The 19,872-nt window shown below is 48.4% G+C and overlaps 7 protein-coding genes across 7 annotated transcripts; 5 read left to right on the top strand and 2 right to left on the bottom strand.

Moving 5' to 3' along the window:
- Window positions 1-386: 386 nt before the first annotated feature.
- On the bottom strand, window positions 387-2,249 carry I302_104693 (uncharacterized protein; the record flags this gene model as incomplete). The annotated part of the gene is made up of 11 exons (XM_019195806.1): window positions 387-428; window positions 491-588; window positions 645-717; window positions 794-814; window positions 894-1,067; window positions 1,209-1,420; window positions 1,553-1,654; window positions 1,782-1,899; window positions 1,989-2,043; window positions 2,116-2,126; window positions 2,193-2,249. The coding sequence occupies 11 exons, from the start codon at window positions 2,247-2,249 to the stop codon at window positions 387-389; spliced, it is 963 nt and encodes a 320-aa protein (XP_019042629.1).
- A 288-nt stretch (window positions 2,250-2,537) lies between these two features.
- I302_104692 (uncharacterized protein) lies at window positions 2,538-3,465 on the top strand (the record flags this gene model as incomplete). Its single annotated transcript, XM_019195807.1, has 3 exons — window positions 2,538-2,910; window positions 2,969-3,053; window positions 3,105-3,465. 3 exons carry the CDS (start codon window positions 2,538-2,540, stop codon window positions 3,463-3,465), a joined length of 819 nt encoding a protein of 272 aa, XP_019042630.1.
- A 624-nt stretch (window positions 3,466-4,089) lies between these two features.
- I302_104691 (hydroxymethylglutaryl-CoA synthase) lies at window positions 4,090-6,366 on the top strand (the record flags this gene model as incomplete). The annotated part of the gene is made up of 10 exons (XM_019195808.1): window positions 4,090-4,164; window positions 4,255-4,352; window positions 4,425-4,453; window positions 4,563-4,919; window positions 4,998-5,062; window positions 5,149-5,432; window positions 5,498-5,546; window positions 5,613-5,855; window positions 5,982-6,149; window positions 6,232-6,366. The coding sequence occupies 10 exons, from the start codon at window positions 4,090-4,092 to the stop codon at window positions 6,364-6,366; spliced, it is 1,503 nt and encodes a 500-aa protein (XP_019042631.1).
- A 1,072-nt stretch (window positions 6,367-7,438) lies between these two features.
- On the top strand, window positions 7,439-11,610 carry I302_104690 (uncharacterized protein; the record flags this gene model as incomplete). Its single annotated transcript, XM_019195809.1, has 3 exons — window positions 7,439-9,052; window positions 9,127-10,632; window positions 10,774-11,610. The coding sequence occupies 3 exons, from the start codon at window positions 7,439-7,441 to the stop codon at window positions 11,608-11,610; spliced, it is 3,957 nt and encodes a 1,318-aa protein (XP_019042632.1).
- Window positions 11,611-12,221: 611 nt separating this feature from the next.
- Window positions 12,222-12,597, bottom strand: I302_104689 (uncharacterized protein; the record flags this gene model as incomplete). Its single annotated transcript, XM_019195810.1, has 2 exons — window positions 12,222-12,387; window positions 12,485-12,597. The coding sequence occupies 2 exons, from the start codon at window positions 12,595-12,597 to the stop codon at window positions 12,222-12,224; spliced, it is 279 nt and encodes a 92-aa protein (XP_019042633.1).
- A 1,760-nt stretch (window positions 12,598-14,357) lies between these two features.
- Window positions 14,358-16,920, top strand: I302_104688 (uncharacterized protein; the record flags this gene model as incomplete). Its single annotated transcript, XM_065869931.1, has 13 exons — window positions 14,358-14,539; window positions 14,602-14,749; window positions 14,805-14,864; window positions 14,914-14,937; window positions 14,990-15,137; window positions 15,202-15,285; window positions 15,340-15,357; window positions 15,410-15,689; window positions 15,757-16,127; window positions 16,189-16,274; window positions 16,322-16,526; window positions 16,583-16,669; window positions 16,727-16,920. The coding sequence occupies 13 exons, from the start codon at window positions 14,358-14,360 to the stop codon at window positions 16,918-16,920; spliced, it is 1,887 nt and encodes a 628-aa protein (XP_065726003.1).
- Window positions 16,921-17,545: 625 nt separating this feature from the next.
- Window positions 17,546-19,851, top strand: I302_104687 (uncharacterized protein; the record flags this gene model as incomplete). Its single annotated transcript, XM_019195812.1, has 3 exons — window positions 17,546-18,201; window positions 18,259-18,313; window positions 18,373-19,851. 3 exons carry the CDS (start codon window positions 17,546-17,548, stop codon window positions 19,849-19,851), a joined length of 2,190 nt encoding a protein of 729 aa, XP_019042635.1.
- Window positions 19,852-19,872: the final 21 nt, after the last annotated feature.

Raw genomic sequence — 19,872 nt, 5'->3', positions numbered from 1 at the left:
GATGTCGTATCATTCTTACCTGCGTGGGACCAATGCAGAACAATGTATTTGGAAGATAGGTGAGAATGGAGTTGACTGGTGTCCGTTCTGTCAGAGGGATAAGACTGAGGGGGATGCTTAATTGGATTTGTGTATAGGTGTAGAATCCGGTCATGCAAATGTACATCTCATTCGAGCCTCCTCAAGTCAAGAGATGAACTTGGAGTGAGAACATCGCAAGTCAATATGGCAGGGTTCGTCGGAACGTTGTTGTGCTTGTGCTTCGTGAGATTGACCTGGGTTCGACTGATAATTTGATACATGAGATACTATACCGATACCTATACAAAGCCTACTGTAGATGACAGAGAGAGGAATCTTGAAGGCGAATCCATGTCCTGCCAACCCTAAGCCACAGCAAGCCTTCGCTGAGCAGCGAGGTCGACAAGCTATCCACACATAAATGTAGTATCTCATCAGCCATTCGTTCATCTTCTAACGGTGAACTCACCCCTCTGACAAATTCGTAGATCCTTCGTTGAGCTACGAACATGAACGCAGCGGTGAGTACTGATTGAAGGAGTTTCGGACCTAGTCCAGCGTAGAGTCCTACAACGACAGGTTAGTGATAACCTCTCGACGGCCCAGAAGAAATACCAGCTCACCCGATAAACCCTCTTTGTTGAGAATGTGGAGTACAGCCTTGAGTGATGATTTGTATTTGTGAGTAGCAGCTTGCTAAGCCGGCGAGAACAGAATGGAATTAGCAGGTATACAAAGAAAAGTCAAGCAGATTATCGACGTTTGAACTCACAAGTCTAGATTTGACGACAATCTATAACAAAGTTCAAAAATGAGCGCTCTATATCATTTCGTATCGTACTCCCAATCTGGGGGTAGATCCAATCACTAACATAAGGATATGTACCACCCGTAGCTACCAATTTACTAGCCGCACCCAGGATGAACAAATCCCAATCGCTCAGGGAACTTCTTCCCAAAGCTTTCTGAGCGGTTGTAGAAGTGGTGCCTTGTCGGTTGAGTCGGTAGGTTAAGAGGAGAGAAACGAGCCTCTCGAATGTGGTGTACTAATCCACAGGTCAGTCAAGTCAATCGAGGCTGCACTCGTCGACCATTTCCACAGGGGAGTCTCCTCGACCAGCCGTCTGACAGGCCTTGCTCGATATACCTCTGATTGAGATCCAGATTCAGATTACAGCACAGCTCACCTGGATAACAGGGTTAACAACCAATATCAAAGCCGGTCCGATCCCCCTCCAAAACCCTTTCAACCCGTCCTTCTCGAATATCTCATTAGCAGCCTCGATCATACCAGGTTTGATCTTCTTGCTTTCTCCTTGTTTGGTCTCAATGACTGATTGGGTGGATTGTTTGGTCTGGATCGTCCAGATTGGGTTGGTGACTAGCGTTGTTATTGATCCTGGGAAAGGCGCAAACTCGTTATATCAGTATAGGCCCTTTGAGTGGATATTGCTTGAAGGTCATCAAGTTTGGATCAGATGAAGAGGGGTAGCACAAGAAGAAAGCGTTGTAAGTGAATCTCTTTACGTACCAGCAATCATCCCTGCGATTATACCTTCACCTGTACTCAGCGCACTTGTGGAATGGGGTGAATTGGCTCTTCGTCGAAGTAAGACTGAACGAGTCTCTTCGTCTGACCCATGCTGTAGATCAGTATAACCTCAAATACTCGCCTGTCAAGCAAAAGAGAACGAACGCCATGGCCTTCTGTTTGAGATGACGTGGTGTACCAAAACCTGTCAAAAGATCGTTACACTCACAGAAAGCATAATAAACCCCATTGGTAATAGCTATCCCAGCCAGAGAACTCGACAAGCCAGAGTATAATCCGGAGAGACCCTCTTTCTCGATTGTTTTCTTGATAGCTTGGATGAGGGTCTACGTGTACCATTTTCTCCTGATTAGCACGGATGTTCTGATAGATAGGTGTGGTAGTCAAAGACGCGTATGATCTACAGTGCACTCACCAAATCCTCTTTCTTAGTTTGCACCGCCGCTCTGGTCGAGAGGTTGACTAGTGGACTACGGTAGAAGTATAAAGTCAGTTTGGAGATCTGGTCAAACATAATTTCAAGCATCAAAGGGCAAGCTTACTATGTCAGAGCCTGTTTATGGAGCACAACCCATCATCAGCTCGTCCAAATCTAGACGCGCAGGAAAGGAACCCTCACCATGGACACACATCCTCCTACTGATCCTGCCAACGCGTGAATTGCCGAATCTCCCATGATGCTGTTGGATGGATGCGCTGCTCTGGAGGTGAATAGCTATGTATCTACTATTAGGTAAAGTGATGAAAGACAGATGAACAGATGGAGGGGAAGGAATCCTTATATACCTGCGGCTATCTCATCGTCATGATATACTTGACTCTAACTCTCATCGTTGTCCGGTTACTTACAATTGTTCCGTATAACCGGACAACTTGACCCACTGTACCAAATTTTAATTTCCATCTTCTTCTTCTTCTTGCTATCTGTCCATTGATCGGAATCTCAACCAAGCATAAAATCGAGATGTCCTGGCCATCATCTTCACCAGCATCGTCGATGTCTTGTTCGGATGCTAGCGAGAGACCAAGTAGTCCCACCACACCCGAGCCAAAGGATGTGCAAGCGTATCAACAGCTCATGACCTCCCTCTTCCCTCCTTCTTCTCTCCCTCCTCCACCCACACAAACTACTGCGACACTCCCCGAGAACAATGGTGATGACGAAGATGAAGTGGTGGAAGATGGAGTGAAACGACCCATGACGAAAGCTGAGAAGCAGAATGCCAAGAAGAAGAGGCGGAAGGAGCGTGAGAGGCTCGCTAAGATGGAGGAGGAAGCCAAAGTTCAAACGGCAGCTGGGGTGGGGAACAGTACATCGAACGAGCTAGAGCCATTGGGTGAGCTGCATAAATCTTGTAGGACCCCAGGGAAGAAGCTCATGTATTTCATGTGTAGTGAAATTTAGGTTGTTCTCTGCTTGTCCCGTCCAGGATGTATTGATAACGCCTGATCTGAAGGATGAGAGGTATTCTTGTCCTGTGTAAGTCAAGTGCCAAGTCACATATGCATACTTGCTGATTGTATAGTATAGTAATCCGAGGCATCTCCCAATACCTGCCGAGACGAGTCAGAGGATACACCACATAGCGAACGAGGCAGCTATCGATCCAGAAGGATTATACCAATCTTCATCCTCGTCTGCTGCAACTGAACAACCTGACAAGACATACTCGACCGACACAACTGATATCAACCCTCTACCTCCTATCTTCATTGGCACAATCTCTCGATCTAGAAGCATTTCAACACACGACACTAGGAACAATTCGAGCATATCAATTCCTAACATCCAAATAACAGTCTCTCAAGGACATCTCAAATCCACTGAGAAGATACGTCAAAAGACCAGACGAAGCAAGCACAAGAAGACCCCTGCCCAAGCTAGGTTCTGAGCACCTCCACCTGGTCTAGGAGGGAAAGCTAGAGGGTATGCCTGGGGGTACAGGGATAGTATGGAGGGTAGGAGGGAGGTGGGTGCGTGGGGTGGGTATGTGAGGAGTAAGGATCGGTAGGTGGGGTCACCACTATGACGTAGAGATGCATGTTAGAGAGTGTTAGTCTACATGTTGTATATCATTATCAGACCGTATGCTTTGGGTCCAACATACAGTACGATTGCTAAGACGAGAATGGAATGCTGGAATCGATTGACTGAATAAGTAAGTGTATGAGCACAGGTACGCCTTACCACGTGGATATTTACGTAATCTGTCTCGCTAGCGTCAAACAATAAGAGGTCCATGCGCGTCTTTTAACATGATGGGACGAGATTATTATTCGAGTTTTCCTGAAAAGTAGAAAAACAGAGAAAACATCGAGCGATACCCCCAAAATAAAATAAAGCTGAGCTGAGCTGATACCATCAATATCAATATCAATCGTACCATTACCATTGTCAACCATCTATCAATCCATCTCTCATTCTTATATAGCATATAGCATATATTCACATATTTTGAACAGCTCTTCACACTCTCTCCTTCCCTACCACATTCATTAGCAGCATCACCACCAAAATGTCAGAATTCGATATCCCAGCTAGACCCTCCAACGTCGGTATCCTAGGTATGGAGATGTACTTCCCAAAGAGGGTGGGTAGCTGTTCATCTTTGTACTGACCGTGTATGCATCCTTACGAGTGTAATGGTATCGTATGCTAACATCCATATAACCCCCCACAGTGTATCTCTGAAGACGCTCTCGAGGATTTCGATGGTGTGTCCAAGGGGAAATATACCATTGGATTGGGTCAAAAGTACATGGCATTCACCGATGACAAGTGAGTCTGAGTTTGCGTGGTCTGTACTTTTGTTCTTTTTCTGTTTTGCTGATATATATCTATGAATATTAGAGAGGATATCAACTCTGTAGCTCTTACCGGTATGTCATTGTCATTCTCACTCATGTTTTACTCCTCTTCTCTTCGTCTCACACGATACAAATTCAACCTCATATACTCACGTGCTGACAATCTTTCTCATACCTAAAGTCGTATCATCCCTCCTCAAGAAATACAACGTCGACCCCACCTCCATCGGACGACTGGACGTAGGAACCGAAACCCTCATCGACAAATCAAAAGCAACAAAGACAATCCTCATGAACCTCTTCGCTCCCTCAGGAAACACAGATATCGAAGGTATCGACTCCAAAAACGCATGCTACGGTTCCACCGCGGCGTTGTTCAACGTTATCAACTGGATCCAATCCGAGTCGTGGGATGGTAGGAACGCTATAGTCATGTGTGGTGATATTGCGATTTACAAGGAGGGGTCCGCTCGACCTGTTGGTGGGATGGGTGCTTGTGCGTTGTTGATTGGTCCGGATGCGCCTTTGGTGATTGAGCGTGAGTGCATCTTACTTTACATGCATATCGTTATGATTCTCTTGCCGTTGGATCGTTGTACTCACACCCTTCGGTTAGCCGTCCACGGTACTCACATCGCCAACACCTGGGATTTCTACAAACCCGATCTCTCAGCTGAATACGTGAGTGAAGGTTTTTCACTTGCGAGTGGATTAGACCCAATGCGTCTCCAATTCTCAGCTGCTAACCTTCTTACCCCCGCGCCCAGCCCACCGTCGACGGTCCATGGACCATCGCCGCCTACCTCGGTGCCCTCGACGCTGCCTACTCTACATACCTTGACAAAGCCCAGAAATCCCGAGCTAGAGCAGCCAAGAAGCTCTCCCTTGCCTCTGTATCCGCCGCTGTATCAGACATCGCCGGTGCCGCCAAGACCTTTGTCAACGGTATAAATGGTGATGCTACCAACGGCGCTAACGGTCATGCTTCCAATGGTGTTGAGACCAAGGACGAGCAGGGTATTGAACAGTTCGATTACGTTTGTTTGCACAGGTGAGTCAGCTATACGCGCACAACTGGCCATGCGACCGTAGCTGACAAACGAGTTTGATGATTAGTCCATACGGTAAACTCGTACAGAAAGGACACGCTCGAATGTTCTACAATGTGAGTTAACCCTCTGTATCTCATTGGTACTCCTTGAGCTGACTTGTGTGCATTCGGTGAACTTAGGACTACATCCGAAACCCCTCTTCACCCAAATTCGCCAACGTCCCCGAAACCATCTCCATCGAAAAGACCAAGACCTACACTGATAAAGTGGTGGAGAAGACCTTTGTAGGAGTGGCCGCTGAACACTACAAGAGCGCTGTGGTTCCTGGATCGGATTGTGTCCAGAGATGCGGTAACATGTACACCGCCTCGCTGTATGGTGCTTTGGCTAGTGTGCTTGCCAGTGCTCCAGAGGGATTAGAGGTGGGTGCGATTTTTCTTCGATTAATCCGTATCTGCCACTCACGGGGAGCAGGGGGGAGGGAGAGGGGGGTAGTGTGATGTGGATTACATATGAGCACAAAGCTGATTCTTTCTTACCATACTTAGACCGGCAAACGAATCGGAATGTACGCTTTCGGTTCAGGTTGCGCCGCCTCTTTCTACGCTTTGAGAGTTGTCGGATCCACCAAAGATATCGCCGATAAATTACAGTTGAAGGAGAGATTGGCTTCTATGGATGTCAGACCTTGTGAGGAGTATGTGACCGCTTTGAAAGTGAGTTTACTAGTTCATCAAGTATCACAGTGGTGTATAGTCACTGGAAGGGTCATGCTGATCACTCTGTGCCGCTACATAGTTGCGAGAAGAGAACCACAACGCCGTGAAATACGCTCCTCAAGGATCGATCGATGATATCTGGCCTGGTGCTTACTACTTGGAAGGTGTTGATGAGTTGTACAGAAGGACTTATGCTGTCAAGCCTGTTGCTTAGGTTGTGTAACATTTGTTTCGCCGATAGTTACCGTACACGTATAGATTATATATGATTTAATTCTACTTGTCATAGTTTATAGAATGGATACAGTATACCCTCTTCCAGGTGTCATGATATGAGTGTGTATTACATATATGACATGGGTGGTACTGACAATGCATGATGTGTCTGGTTGAAGGCATCATCTATCATCTCTTGTTCACATGATATGATATGAGAATATAATGTCATCACACGCTGATATTTGACTCGCGCTTTCATTTCATCACCCCTCATCATTTCATCATCCATCCCCATCTTTATCTTTGCTTTCTCTTTGTGGTTCTTTCCTTTACCTTGACCTTTTGATCATAACTTGTATCATCTGTGCCATCTCATCATCTACACCACACACCACAGAGTACAACAGTGCACAGCAAACCACTCGACCGAATCTGCATCAGACAAGAACAAAGATAAAAAACAATCTCGTCATAACACTCTGATCGACGAACGTGTCATATTCCCAAGTTACACCCCTCATTCCCCCACTCTGCTTATCTATTGTATATCATACATTATCAGCAAACACGTTCATTCGTCATTACTAGTATCAAGGTCCGACCGATTGACTGATATATGATCCGCCGGTAAGTATCGATAAAAGGGTTGTTTACGACTTGGAGCAATCAACATCCTCATCAGCATCAGTCAACCAGATACAGTTGGAAGTTCATCTCGTATGTACCCCTACCCTCCCTCTCTTATGGTGAACTGACCACTGACCCTTTCATTGAAGATCGGATCATACTACAGGCAGAGACGATAGACAGCAGTCGCAGATCTGGTAAACCACCTCACCCACCACACTGCCTGGCATGAGCTTGCGTGCGAGGTCAAGTAGTGTTTACCCCTGTCATCTCCTCTGTGAGTGCAACACCCTCTCGCAATATCATCTCTTCAGTGTATAGTGACTTCTTCTGGACTGATTCATATAACATATATCCACAGTGTATATCGAGTGACGCTCTCCACCCCAACATCCCCCTTCTACCCATAAACCAACACCACCAACGTTCATACCTCACACATGCCTTCTTCTCCCTCTCACCCCCATACCCACACATACAACTATACCCAGACCCAGACTCAGGCATCTCCGACTAAACATGGCCAAGGCCACGGACACGGGATATTCCATACCCACTCGCACAATCACTCTCACGCCCACCATGTACCCCTTGTCCATCGACATTCCCATCCTTCCTCACCTGTCCCATCTCCACCCTTACCATCGCCCAAGAAAAACCCTGGCTTATCACTGAACACCGAAGTAGCGGGTAGAGGGGGAGATGGCAAGCTGCTTAGAACGAAGAGTAAGGGCAAGGAGAAGGAAAGGGATAGGAGATCGGTGATGGAGGTTGGGAGCGCGACGATCAGTCTACGCGCTGGCGTAGTGGAGGGGTTGGACGATGATGACGGTGACGAGGAGGAGAGTAGAGACAAGGGCGAGGGACCGAGTAGAAGTCGTGGTCAGCCTGTCAAGCCTATTCATCAGTCTTCGAGTCAACAAACCAGCTCTGGATCAGGATATCGGCCTACGACGTCCCCCATTGCTGGATTGGGCACTCTCAGCTCCACCAACCGTGTCCGTAAAGCACGCAGCAACTCTCTTCATTTCCCCTCCACCCAACCTTCCTCAGTCATCGACCGATCATTCTACCTACCCCACTATTCGACAGACCAGCAGTACTCGCTCAAACCCCAGGAAGGGACCAGCAACAAAATGGTCTTACCGTTAGGTCTAGGCTTGGGAGGAGACTTTGACGTATCGTTCGGCGAAGCTGTAAGACGAGGCGAACAGTCCTCTGAGATGCCGCTACCGAAAGAAGCACTGAGGGTGTTGTGCGAAGCCAAGGAGAATCTGGGTCTGGGCAACGGGGTGAAGCAGGGTAGGAAAGGAAGTATGGGTATGGGTCTGTTCAAGGAGTCCAGAGAAGCTGTACCAACCACGAAGAAGTTCAAGGAGAAACAGAAAGAAAGGGACTCGGCAGTGGAAGAGCATGAAGATGAGGATGATGGGGTTGAGTCGAGACAGAGAAAAGAATCAAGGTCGAAGTCACGACCTCGCCTGAGACCCACTACGACCGGCTCAGCGACAAGCTCGAGAAATAATTCAACAAATGCCTTACCTACCTCACTGCATAATGGGAGCTCGTACAATTTGCGAAGACAACAATCGAGCGAGAATGCTATAATTACTGGTGATACACCTGAGACGTCAGTTCTCGGTAGTCCAAGCACTCCCACGCCGGTACCTATCCGAGCTATCTCGAGGCGTAGACAGGAGTTGATGGATGAGGATGTAGTGATTAACCAGGAAGAAGGGCGTGAGGAAGTTCCAGTCGGAGTTGCCATTTCCTCGCCATTACTACGCCACCAATCACCCGATGCGATTTCTTCTCCAGCGCATATATCAGAGTTTGATGAGGATGAGGATGATTCAGGGTGGACAACGACCAGTACCGAGTCACTATCTGATGAAGATGAGGAGGATGAGGACGAGAAGATGTGGAATGAGGATGACGAGGGTGACGAGACGGATGCGACGGATGAGGGATTGACGGTGCCGCTGCAGCCGTTCAATCATGCTGTTGGGGGACATAGTAGTATCTATAAGTTTACCAGGAGGGCGGTGTGTAAGGTGAGTAATGTTGATTTACTGCCTCTTACATTCGATGGGAACTTTACTAACACCCACGATCGATACTTCCACAGCCCCTGGTCAGTCGAGAAAATCTCTTCTACGAGGAAGTCGAACGACTCGCACCTGCCCTCCTAGCGTTCATCCCTCGATACCTCGGTGTCATGCTCGTCAACTATCGCCGACAACTTCATGCTCCAACCGAAGGATCTATAACCCCCATCGACTCACCCAGCGGTATGCGAGATTCACCTGCTGGATCACACCCATCCACACCCGGCTTGCCCGGCAGTCGACCGATGTTGCATCCTACAGCTACCAGTCTTTCTGCTCATTCCACGCGAAGTATGCCGGTGACTGGAGTGGAGATACCAGAAGTGTCATTGGATTTCAACCGACATGTCGTACCTGATTGGTTGTTCAGGAAAGACGACAGAGGTAGAACGAAGAGCAGTAGGCTGTATGGTACATCAGATGAAGAGAGTAGTAAAAGGACGCTCCGACCTTCTTCAGCACGATCCCAGGAATTTGTCAGATACAACTCGAATTCCCCTTCTAGCTCATGGCAGAGTTCGATGCTTGGTGGATCACCTCACCTGAAGGCTAATCCATTGGTAGCACCTGCTGTACCGCGACCTATCCAAGAGACGAACGAAGAGCCCTCGACACCAGCGCCTTCTCCCTCAACCTCGTTCATGAAACAGCATCTTCATCATACCATCTCTACGCCCACTTTACCATCGAGGATGAGCCAACTTCCTTCCTACAATACCCATCCGGGTCTCAGTGAAGTGGGATCATCTGGGAGTGGGTACAACTCGCCTCATCCCTTTGGGGGAACGGGTTCGACAAGTGTGAATACCAAATTGAAGGATCACGTGTTTGCTACGATTCTCAAGAAGCTACGAAAGAAGGGATTAGGTATCCATAGACATGACGACGAGGCGGACGAGGCGGATGATGAGTTTGGGGATGCTGCTAGTACGAGATCGGGTGGGAGAAGAACTAGGAGAAGGTCCGAGCGGAGATTACTGGAGGGCAGTGGAAGTGTGGACTTGAGGTCTTTGTCCTCTACCAATGAAGACGATAGTGGAATTAGAAGGACGAAGAGTGATGTAGTGTTGACGGATAGACGAAGTAAGAGCAAGAGGGATGAGAGTGTTGAGAGGGGGATGTTCGACATGGAAGATATAGGTGAAGACGACCAGGAAGAGAAATTGGAGATGATTAGGAAGAATCGAGGAAGGACATTACCATTGGGTAATGGGTTACATCCCATGACGAAATCTACTGCAACTTCGACAAGCACTATCGTCGATTCACCAGTTACTGCTGCCACCCATTCGCAGATCTCGGTCCCACCATCGCCATCTGTCAATCCCGATGAGATCGCCAGGCAGGAATTATTCATCTTCATGGAAGATCTTACGGGACGGCTGAAACATCCTTGTGTACTGGATTTGAAGATGGGTACGAGGCAGTATGGGTACGATGCGACGCCGCTGAAGAAGCGCAGTCAGAGGAAGAAGTGCGATACCACTACGAGTCGGTCATTGGGGGTGAGGATGTGCGGGATGCAGGTGGGTTGAGTTTTGTTCTTACTATATATATCTCAGCGTGGAGCATCACTTCTGTCTTGGTCGTAAGGCTAGATGGTGGCTGATGGCCGATTCTATTATGGATGCAACGCTTCTTGCTGACTCACCCCCCCAACCTCATAGGTATGGAACAACGACACCCAATCGTTCGTCTCGCGCAACAAGTATCGTGGTCGGGAACTCAAGACGTCCGATTTCCCCAACGTCCTCCAAAGCTTCTTATCTGATGGTGAAACACTGTTGATCGACCATATACCAATAATCGTCCAGAAACTACACAACCTAGCAGCGATAATGCTGAAACTCGATGGGTTTCGATTCTACGGATGTAGTTTACTGTTGATTTACGATGGGGATAAAGAGATACAGGATCATTATAGGTCGGTGATTAGGAACGATAATCACTTGGAGAAGGTAGAGGAGGATGAATGGGCCGAACATCGCCATCGACCTGTCAAGAGGGTAGATCATACTCAAGAGGGCGAGGGTCAAACGCAAGAACGAAGAAGTAGGAGTGTTGAACATCATTCTCATTCGCATTCTCACTCGAGAAGACGCAAATCACACTCACACTCCCACTCTCATTCTCAATCCCGACCCAACCCCAAGATCAGAGGAGAAGTCAACATAAGAGTAGTAGATTTCGCACACACCACGACCGGTAAAGATTTCTTACCATTCCCTTCGGAACATGTAGACCCGGAAGACAAGGTGTTGGGTAAAGGGTATGACACGCAATTTGACCCTTCATCTGGATTACCTTATGCGAGATTCCCCCCGAAATACCCCAACAGACCAGATTTGGGATTCGTCTTTGGGTTGAAGAATGTCGTACAGGCATTGAAGGGGATTTACATCTCTTGTGCTTCGTCAGGGGTAGAGCTGGAGGTGAGGGAGAATAGAGATGTGTTTGAGAGGGCTTTCCCTGGGAGGGGAGAGGAGGGGGAATTGAGCACGTAGAATGTGTTTTTGGTATTTCATGGGTGGAATAGCGGATATATAGAGGGGATCTTCTTTCTTTGAGACGTTGGATCTGCCATCATCTTATGTGCGTGATCAGCTCGGGATGAGTATAATATAGTATAGTTTGGTAGTTTCGTTCAAAACATCTTGTAATAGCATCTTACATATGCATTAGTAAAGTTCAGTTGATCGTCTCATCTGACGAGAGATCAATGAATTACGGGTTTGAAAAAGATAGAGACTTCCTCTATGCCGTTGTCACTTCACTGGCCCCAACTGTGCTCTGCGTACTTCAGCCAAGTTGTTTCCGGCTGTGTTTTGTACAACAATGAACAATGCATAGACGGTCTACAAACGGATTTTAGATGCAGGAAAGAGATGAAATGGCGAGAGGAGTGTAGGTGAGCGTGGGCAGGAGATCATCTGAGGGGGATATTTGATGAGTTTCGTCGGTGGACTATACATAACCAAGGAAAGACGCTCATTCAGTCAGCGTGATACATCCCAATTGATAGCTCAGTGTATACTCACGACTATCCATCTTTTACTCGGGCCAGACCACCTTCCGAAATAGTATAGGATCTTCCATCCGCTCCACAACCCCATTCTCACTGCTGACTCTGAGCGGCATCCACGATCCTATCACCCGCTTGTCTCAGCTTGTCCGGGCCGACCGACTTGGTCAGATCTTCCATCTTCAAATGCAGGGCGTCGAGAAGCTGTCGTTTTTCCCTGTGGTGCTCTTCCAGCTGACGGGCTTGTTCAGCTTTTAATCTATGAAAGAACAACGTAGATCAGTATATGATGTTCTACACCCCTGACAAGGTGGACTTTGATGCCTCAAGGGCAGTACGAGACCAGTGTCGCTCACCGTTCAAACTCGTCGCTTAACACATGATGCCATGGAAAAAGTACGGTCGTCTGAAACAAGAGCGCAGAGGTCGCTACGATGAAGTTGACGTAGGGCAGTGCTCGCGGGATCATCGTGGGTTTGGTAGGTGATACTATACAGTGAAAGGTCGTAGGTGATACAGCTAAAAGAGAAAGTCGAGTGGCCGAAATCACAAGGAAAGAAAAGATGAAGAAGATGAATGCAAAGCAATGCATGGACGACATGGTTACCTCTCTATATACCTTCATGCATGATCAATGACAACAACAATAACAAAAGAGTTAAAAAGTGACGAGTAAATACAAATTGATCACTCCATTCCTACAAATTCCACCATTATGAGCAGCTTGTCACCTTCGGGATTAGTCCGAAAAATACAAATCGAATTCGGAAATTTGTATTTATCGTTAGCATCTCTAATTTCTCGGGTAGAAAGGGAAAGGATAACTTAGCTTCACCAAGGGCGCACGAAGGAGGACCGGCAAAGGTGCAAGAGAGGACGCTTAAAGCTTGTTCGCACTTGAGTCACACGAGCAAAAAGGCAATTACAAATTTGTATTTGTACTCATATCGGTGCATTCGAAATGAATGTCTTCTTCCCTTTAGCTTCTCAACGATGATCGTCGCTTTTTTCCGGATAGGACTAACGAACTGTCTATATGTATCAGCAGACTATCCTACATACATACGTGATTGTTGCAACGCACATGCACGCATGTCTTCATCCCTTCATTCTCTCTGTCCTGGGCAGTCACCGTCATGAACCCGTCCATGCATATTGTGGGGTTCGACGTGAAATCGACGCGCAACACTGTCACCCAAGGCCGAAGAAGCAGGTGCTTTTTTGATCAGAGGTTTGATTTTGAAACCAGACGACCTAGATATCGCTTGGTCCGATGAGAAGTGACCACCAGCTGCTAGAGCCAGATACTCAAAGAGCAACAGTGGGATGATCAAAGGCAATCAGAGGAGAATAACAAATATCACCCGTTTGAGCACGTAGCACAGACCCGTCGACAGGTTCGCAACCGAGACTAATCATGGTCTTCGGGCCTTGGATCTATGGGATTGTGGAGCTGCAAATGAGGATAGGAACCGCCCATCGCAATCTGATAACAGACCAACAAAACATAACTAATGATTCAACGTTCCTGAACTGAATGTGGATGTTCGGGTGAGAGGCGTAACCGAGAACAAACCTCATCCCGGATAAATAGGAAAACATCATGAAGATGCGGCCACATCTAACTCACCCAGGCGATACCGCAGCACAGTAGAGTGTGTATGCTGCTCTACCTGAGGTGCTGAGGCCCAACACCACTTAACAAGGATACAGAACCATAGGACGTGGGAAAATTCGAAGTGTTCCGAGGAACGGTCACGGGTAGGAGCTAATCAGATTAGATGAGGATCGGCCGATAAGCGTTTGATGTAAACGAATTTACCGAAGTTTTTATTTCATCTTCAGGTTATCCGTGTTGGTACTTCGCTTGAAATCCCACCTTGACCAAACAAAACGTCTCTCTCGGTTGACGGACACAGGGAAGGCAAAGATAGGGTCACTACGGAATGTATGATACATGATTCTCGGAGGCCGTAGGAGACGAGGAACTTTCTTGGCAGGTACTGGATCTTCACATGTATCTTGGGAAGCAGCTTGATCCCTATAAACTTGCAAGTCTAATGATATGCTTTATACATTAGGCTAGCTTCGGACTATTGTGCAGAGATATACAGTCGAGGTGAGAGCTTACTCGGCCGACTGAGAGATCCAGTCAAGGTATATAAGTTGAGACTTGACTAGTCAAGAGCTATCAGGATCCCCATTCATCAACATCAACCATCAACCAGAATGAACAACAAAAATAACGAAGAAGAAGAATCAAACCACACTCCACCGTTGCCCAAGCTGACGCACGATGGGGCATCCACCCTCAGCGAGGAGTCAACTACGATGCAGAAGAGAGGTATCGTAGCTTCCAGCAGGGTGTTATCGGTCATCACTCGAAAGGACATCCATATAGCCTATGCTGCGTGAGCGGTTGCCTCTGCTCATCTAACATATGACACATCGCTGATGGTTGATGCTTTTATAGGTATACTCTCCTGGCGCTCGGGATTGCATTCGCTCAGTACACTCAGTCGACGTTCACCGCGTACGCTACTAGTGCTTTCAAGAGCCATTCGGAGCTCGCTGCCGCTGGTGTGGTCTCGAGGGTATTTTCGATGTGTGCATATGCCTTGGTACGTACCAAACACCATCCTGGCCGATCCAAACTGACAGTGAAGGTGCCTGCAGATGCCCAAAATCACCGATAACATCGGTCGAACCTCGCCCAGTGTCTTTGCGACCATGATCGTACTTGTTGTAAGTTCAGACTTAACTGGATTAAGCTGACCAGGTTCAGCTTATCAGTTATTCGATGATGGCTGTGAGTGTTCTCTAAAGGTTCGTGGGAAAACTAGACTAACACCTTTGTTCAGGGCTGCAAAAACGTCCAAACATACGTCGGAGCCAACGTCTTCAGCGGTCTCGGCTCGACCTCTTACGAAATCGCTATCCAGATCTACATTGCGGAGACCACTCCCATCGTCAGTCGAGCACTTTGGAACGTCGCTGCGGATTCGTTCAGTGAGTGCATAGTGCATAGGGAGCTACTGTATCGGATCATCGGCTGACGAGCCATCTGAAACAGGTGCCATCGTTACGATGTACTCCGGGGCCGAGATCGGTGGTCATATCTTGGATAATTGGGGTACTGCCAATGGATGGAGATGGGGTGAGTGTCGAAGCATTTGACATGAAGTGTAATGCTGAGCGATTGTTCCTATAGGATACGGGATGTGGGCTAGTGAGTTTTCTGGATTCGAACGACCTTTACAAACTTACTTATATGGCTCCAGTAATCAATGCAGTACTGGCCGTCCCATTCATCAGTATCCTTGTATCATGGCAAGGTCGGGTCAAGCGAAACCCAGCTGTTGAGCCTCTGCCACCTAGAACAAGCTTATACAACCAGCTCTTCCACGAATACGACATTATCGGTGTTTGTCTGCTGGTAGCTAGTGTAGCGTTGATCTTGGTGCCACTCACACTGGCCAAAGGTCTCGCTGCCAAGTGGACTGACCAGAATATCGCTATGATCTGCGTGGGCTTCGGGTTGCTGTTGCTCTTTATCGGATGGTAAGTCCGGTCAGGCCATCCTTATTCGTAGACCCAGCATCTTCAAAAGACTTACCTCGTGTCAAAGGTCCCTACCCAAACGATTCCGACCTTCATGGCTTCTGACCCCGAAACTCCCCCTGATCCCCTGGTACACCCTGAAAGACCGAAGTGTCCTGGCAATGTTCATAATCAACATGTGCGATTTCATGTCCTACGGATGTTTCACAACCTACTTCCAAAGTTTCCAGCAAGTCGCGGTGAGGGTATCCCCAGCGAAAGCCTCTCAGATTGATAACACCTTGAGAATCGTCTTCCAAGTGACTGCAATAGTCGTCGGCCTGGTGATGCGATTCTGGACACCGATTTGTCGAAAGTTGGGTTTGGGAGAGAGGAGGTTCCATACCAAATGGCCTATTTGGATTGGTATCCCCCTTTGTGCTATTGGTATCGCTATTGGTAAGCGTCTGTGGAGCTCTCTTCTACCCTGTACGATTAGCTAACAAGTCACCGATCTCAGATATCAACTTTGTCCAAAATCCCAGGAGATCCAGCTCGATCGCTTCGTTTGTAATTGCCAAAGCTATCTATGGTATTGGTCGAGGAGTGAGTCTTGTGAAGTCCAAATGGAAGAAGCTCACCCTTTCCATTAGATGTTCCAAACCTCGTCCCAAGTGGCCATCCAAGCTGCGGTCAAACGAGGAGAGCTCGCCATGGCAACTGGTATCTTCTACTTTGCCATGTCTCTGGGAGGTGCCATCGGAGTAGCCGTCGCAGGATCAGTATGGTCAGAAACCCTGCCCGATACTCTCCGTAACAATTTACCCGAAGCATCGAAAAACCTTGCTCAGACTATCTGTAAGTCTAATCTTGCAATACACGTGGAGGTGAGCTGACGGAGCCCCATTACGTAGATGGTAACATCGCGACCGCCATCAAGTACGATCCTAACTCCGAGATCGGCCTGGCTATCTTGAAATCGTACATCCACACCATGAAGAGTGAGTTGAGCGGACCAACAACTCTGAACGACCGAGCTGACCAATCATTTATTCTAGTTCTCGCCATAGTAGCCACTTGTCTGCAAGTACCGATGTTGATCGGGATGTTCTTTGTGAAAGATATCGTATTGACTGAGGAGGAAGAGGTCGCACACGCCGGAAGGAGGTTAGGTCTAGATAAGAAGAAGAGGTCGGACGAGGATCGGATGTTCGAGAAGGGTGAAAGAGAGGAAGAGAAAGCTGTGGCTTAGGATACAGTGCCAGCTGATGTCATACAAACCGCAAGTTGCCGAAGAGGCCGATATAATAGACGGTACCAGATGAATTTCGATCGAGATCAGACCAGCTGGAGGTCGAACCTGCCTTGTCGATCATGCCTATACATACCCTGACGCAATTTGACTGACCCGAAAGATGCCTTCAAAACTAGGCTGAGAAGAGATGACATCGTATCATGGCCAGACTGACTTTCCATAAGCTCGAGCTCGAGGAGTAATTATACTGAGACATTTGAATTGGCATGTCGCCTGGGAGATTATAAGCCAACTCCTTCAAATCCCGGTAAACAAGTCTGAAGCAAGGCCCGGGCTTGTCCAGTGTCTATCTGAGACAAAGCCCAAGTCTCGATTGCATCGCACGATGCTTCCTGCTCATAGATCTTACCACTAAGCTTGCTTATACATATAAGCACTCGAGATTGCACACCAATAATGTCTCCCTCATCCTCTCACCTCTCCTCACCCTCCTTTGGTCCTTCACCAGACCGAAAACCCTTATTCTTTCATTCCGCTAAAAAGACTTGAAGTCGACCTTTCATAAAACAAAAAAGAGAACACCGTCGCTGGTCGACTTGAATAGCAAAATCAATTCGACGCCATGCCCAACACTAACCGATGGATCACCACGACCTTGACGGTTCTCTCGGCCGCTCTTCTGGTAGCCGACGCAGCGCCCCTACCTCAGTCTTCTTCTGATAACAATGGTGCGATGCAGCAGCCATTCGACGCATCGGCAGCATCATCCTCTTTCGCTTCTTCATCGTACACGCCGTCGTACGTGGACGATGGTACTGCCTACTCAGCAGAGGGAACACCGTTATATGGGGATGAGGATGACGACACATACCCTATAGCAGGAACTCAGTGGGAGTCCGACGCGCAATTCAGCGATCTCAGCTCGTTCTCCATATCCAATTTCTCAGCCGGATCACAGAATATGGAAGTACTGGCAGGATCGCCCTCACCACCGTCTGACGCTGGGGATATATCTACACAGTCGGTATCGGCGAATGACTGGGATCCTTCGATAAACTCGTTACGTGTAACGTATCCGGCTGGATCGATGAACCCAGGCAACAACCCTAGAGGAGGGTCGACGTTCTATGCACACCCCATCAACATGCGTAGGGTGCATAATGCGACGCTGGAGTACAGCGTGTTTTTCCCTAGGGATTTCGATTTCGTGAAAGGTGGGAAGTTGCCGGGGCTGTATGGTGGTCATGCGGGTTGTGCTGGTGGAGTCGATGCTAGGGAGTGAGTAACATTGTCCACTGATTCGTAACAAGTGCTGACCCGGTATGATGTGCATAGCTGTTTCAGTACACGGATGATGTGGAGAGAAAACGGTCATGGTGAATTGTATCTCGTGAGTGTGGTCAAGCATTCACACCATTCGACTGACGCCAATCCCTTTCCTGCACACAGTACGCCCCTCGACATAGACAGACTCAGCGGCTGTGCAGATCCCCGCCCTTCTCAGACTGCAGTACGCCATATGGCTTGAGTATAGGCAGAGGGTCGTGGTCCTTCGCGCGAGGAGCTTGGACAGATATCCGTCAAGATGTATGGCTCAACACACCGGGAAAGAACGACGGTGGTTTTAACATCTGGATTAACGGTAAACTTGTGGTCCACGCCGATGACGTCTTCTATCGTGATACTACGGAAACATGTCTCGCTGGGATGGGCAACAGTGCTGCTTTGTGGAATGGTTTGGCGCCTTTCAAACGAGACACGCCAGAAGAAGATGCGGATACATTCATCACTGAAGATTGGCTCTCTGTCACCGCTGATACCGAAGCCCAAGGCCTGAAGATCAGATCGACGGAAGAGCCTGAGGCTGAGACGGCTGAACAATCCGAAAACTCCTTAGTGAAGATGGTGAAGAAATGGTTTGGTGTGACCGACAAAACCAAGCGAGCTCCATTTGACGATGGGCATTGGAAAGGAATCAATGGTTACCCTGGTGATCCAGGCTACAACGGTGGTAGTCCTCAAACGATCATGACTGGTACCCCCGGTGACGTCTATACGTATCAGTTCACCGAAGTTGTCACCTTCCCTACCGCTTTGGCAACTGCTACCGTCACCGAAACCGTCACCGTTACTGCTGCTCCTGAAGATCCGCCTGCCGATGACCCCCCAGCTGAGAAGAGGGCTATGAAACGTCAAGATGTTCCGGACGCTATGATCACCGAGTTCGTGCCGACCTACACCGCTGGTGACGTCTCCATACCAACCGACGTTGCGTCAAATGATGTACTTCCAGTCGATGCCCCTACCAACGGTTCCACTCTTGATCCTCTTGCGGCCGCTGATCCCGAAGCTACCGATGTGGATGCTCTCAAAGCACCAGTGAAGAAACCTGTGAAGGCGCCTCCTCCCAAGCCCAAGGCTCCTGTCAAGCCACCACCCAAACCTCCTGTCAAGCCTGTCGTTCCCCCAAAACCAGTCCCACCTCCTGCTAAACCCACTCCTCCGCCCAAGGCCAAACCTGTGGTCCCACCGCCCAAGGCTCCTGCGCCCAAAGCACCAGTAGCTAAACCTGCGCCGCCCCCTCCACCCCCTCCTCCTGCACCCAAACCACCCGCCCCTAAACCTGCTCCTGCTCCTCCTCCGCCTCCACCACCACCTCCCCCACCTCCCGCTCCCAAAGCACCGACTCCGCCTCCCCCACCTCCCCCACCCCCTCCAGCTCCTAAAGCCCCAGGTATCCTGCTGCCCGTTCCTCCCCTTGTCGAGTCTATTTCAAGACCCCAACGTCATCTATCCAACGTAGCCTGTGAACGTGGGTTTGTAGGACTGTTCTTCTCGACGTTCTTCGGGGGACATACGGAACAATGGGCCTCACCCAAGGAGCAAAACACGTACTTCCGTAACTTCCGAATCCGAATTAACTCATAAGTAGAATTCTAAGTATACTTC

This window comes from Kwoniella bestiolae, chromosome 3 (genome assembly GCF_000512585.2).
Source record: "Kwoniella bestiolae CBS 10118 chromosome 3, complete sequence".
In the NCBI taxonomy this organism is placed as follows: domain Eukaryota; kingdom Fungi; phylum Basidiomycota; class Tremellomycetes; order Tremellales; family Cryptococcaceae; genus Kwoniella; species Kwoniella bestiolae.
The sequence above is the reverse complement of the archived record's forward strand: the minus strand, read 5'-3'. Positions and strand labels throughout refer to the sequence as shown.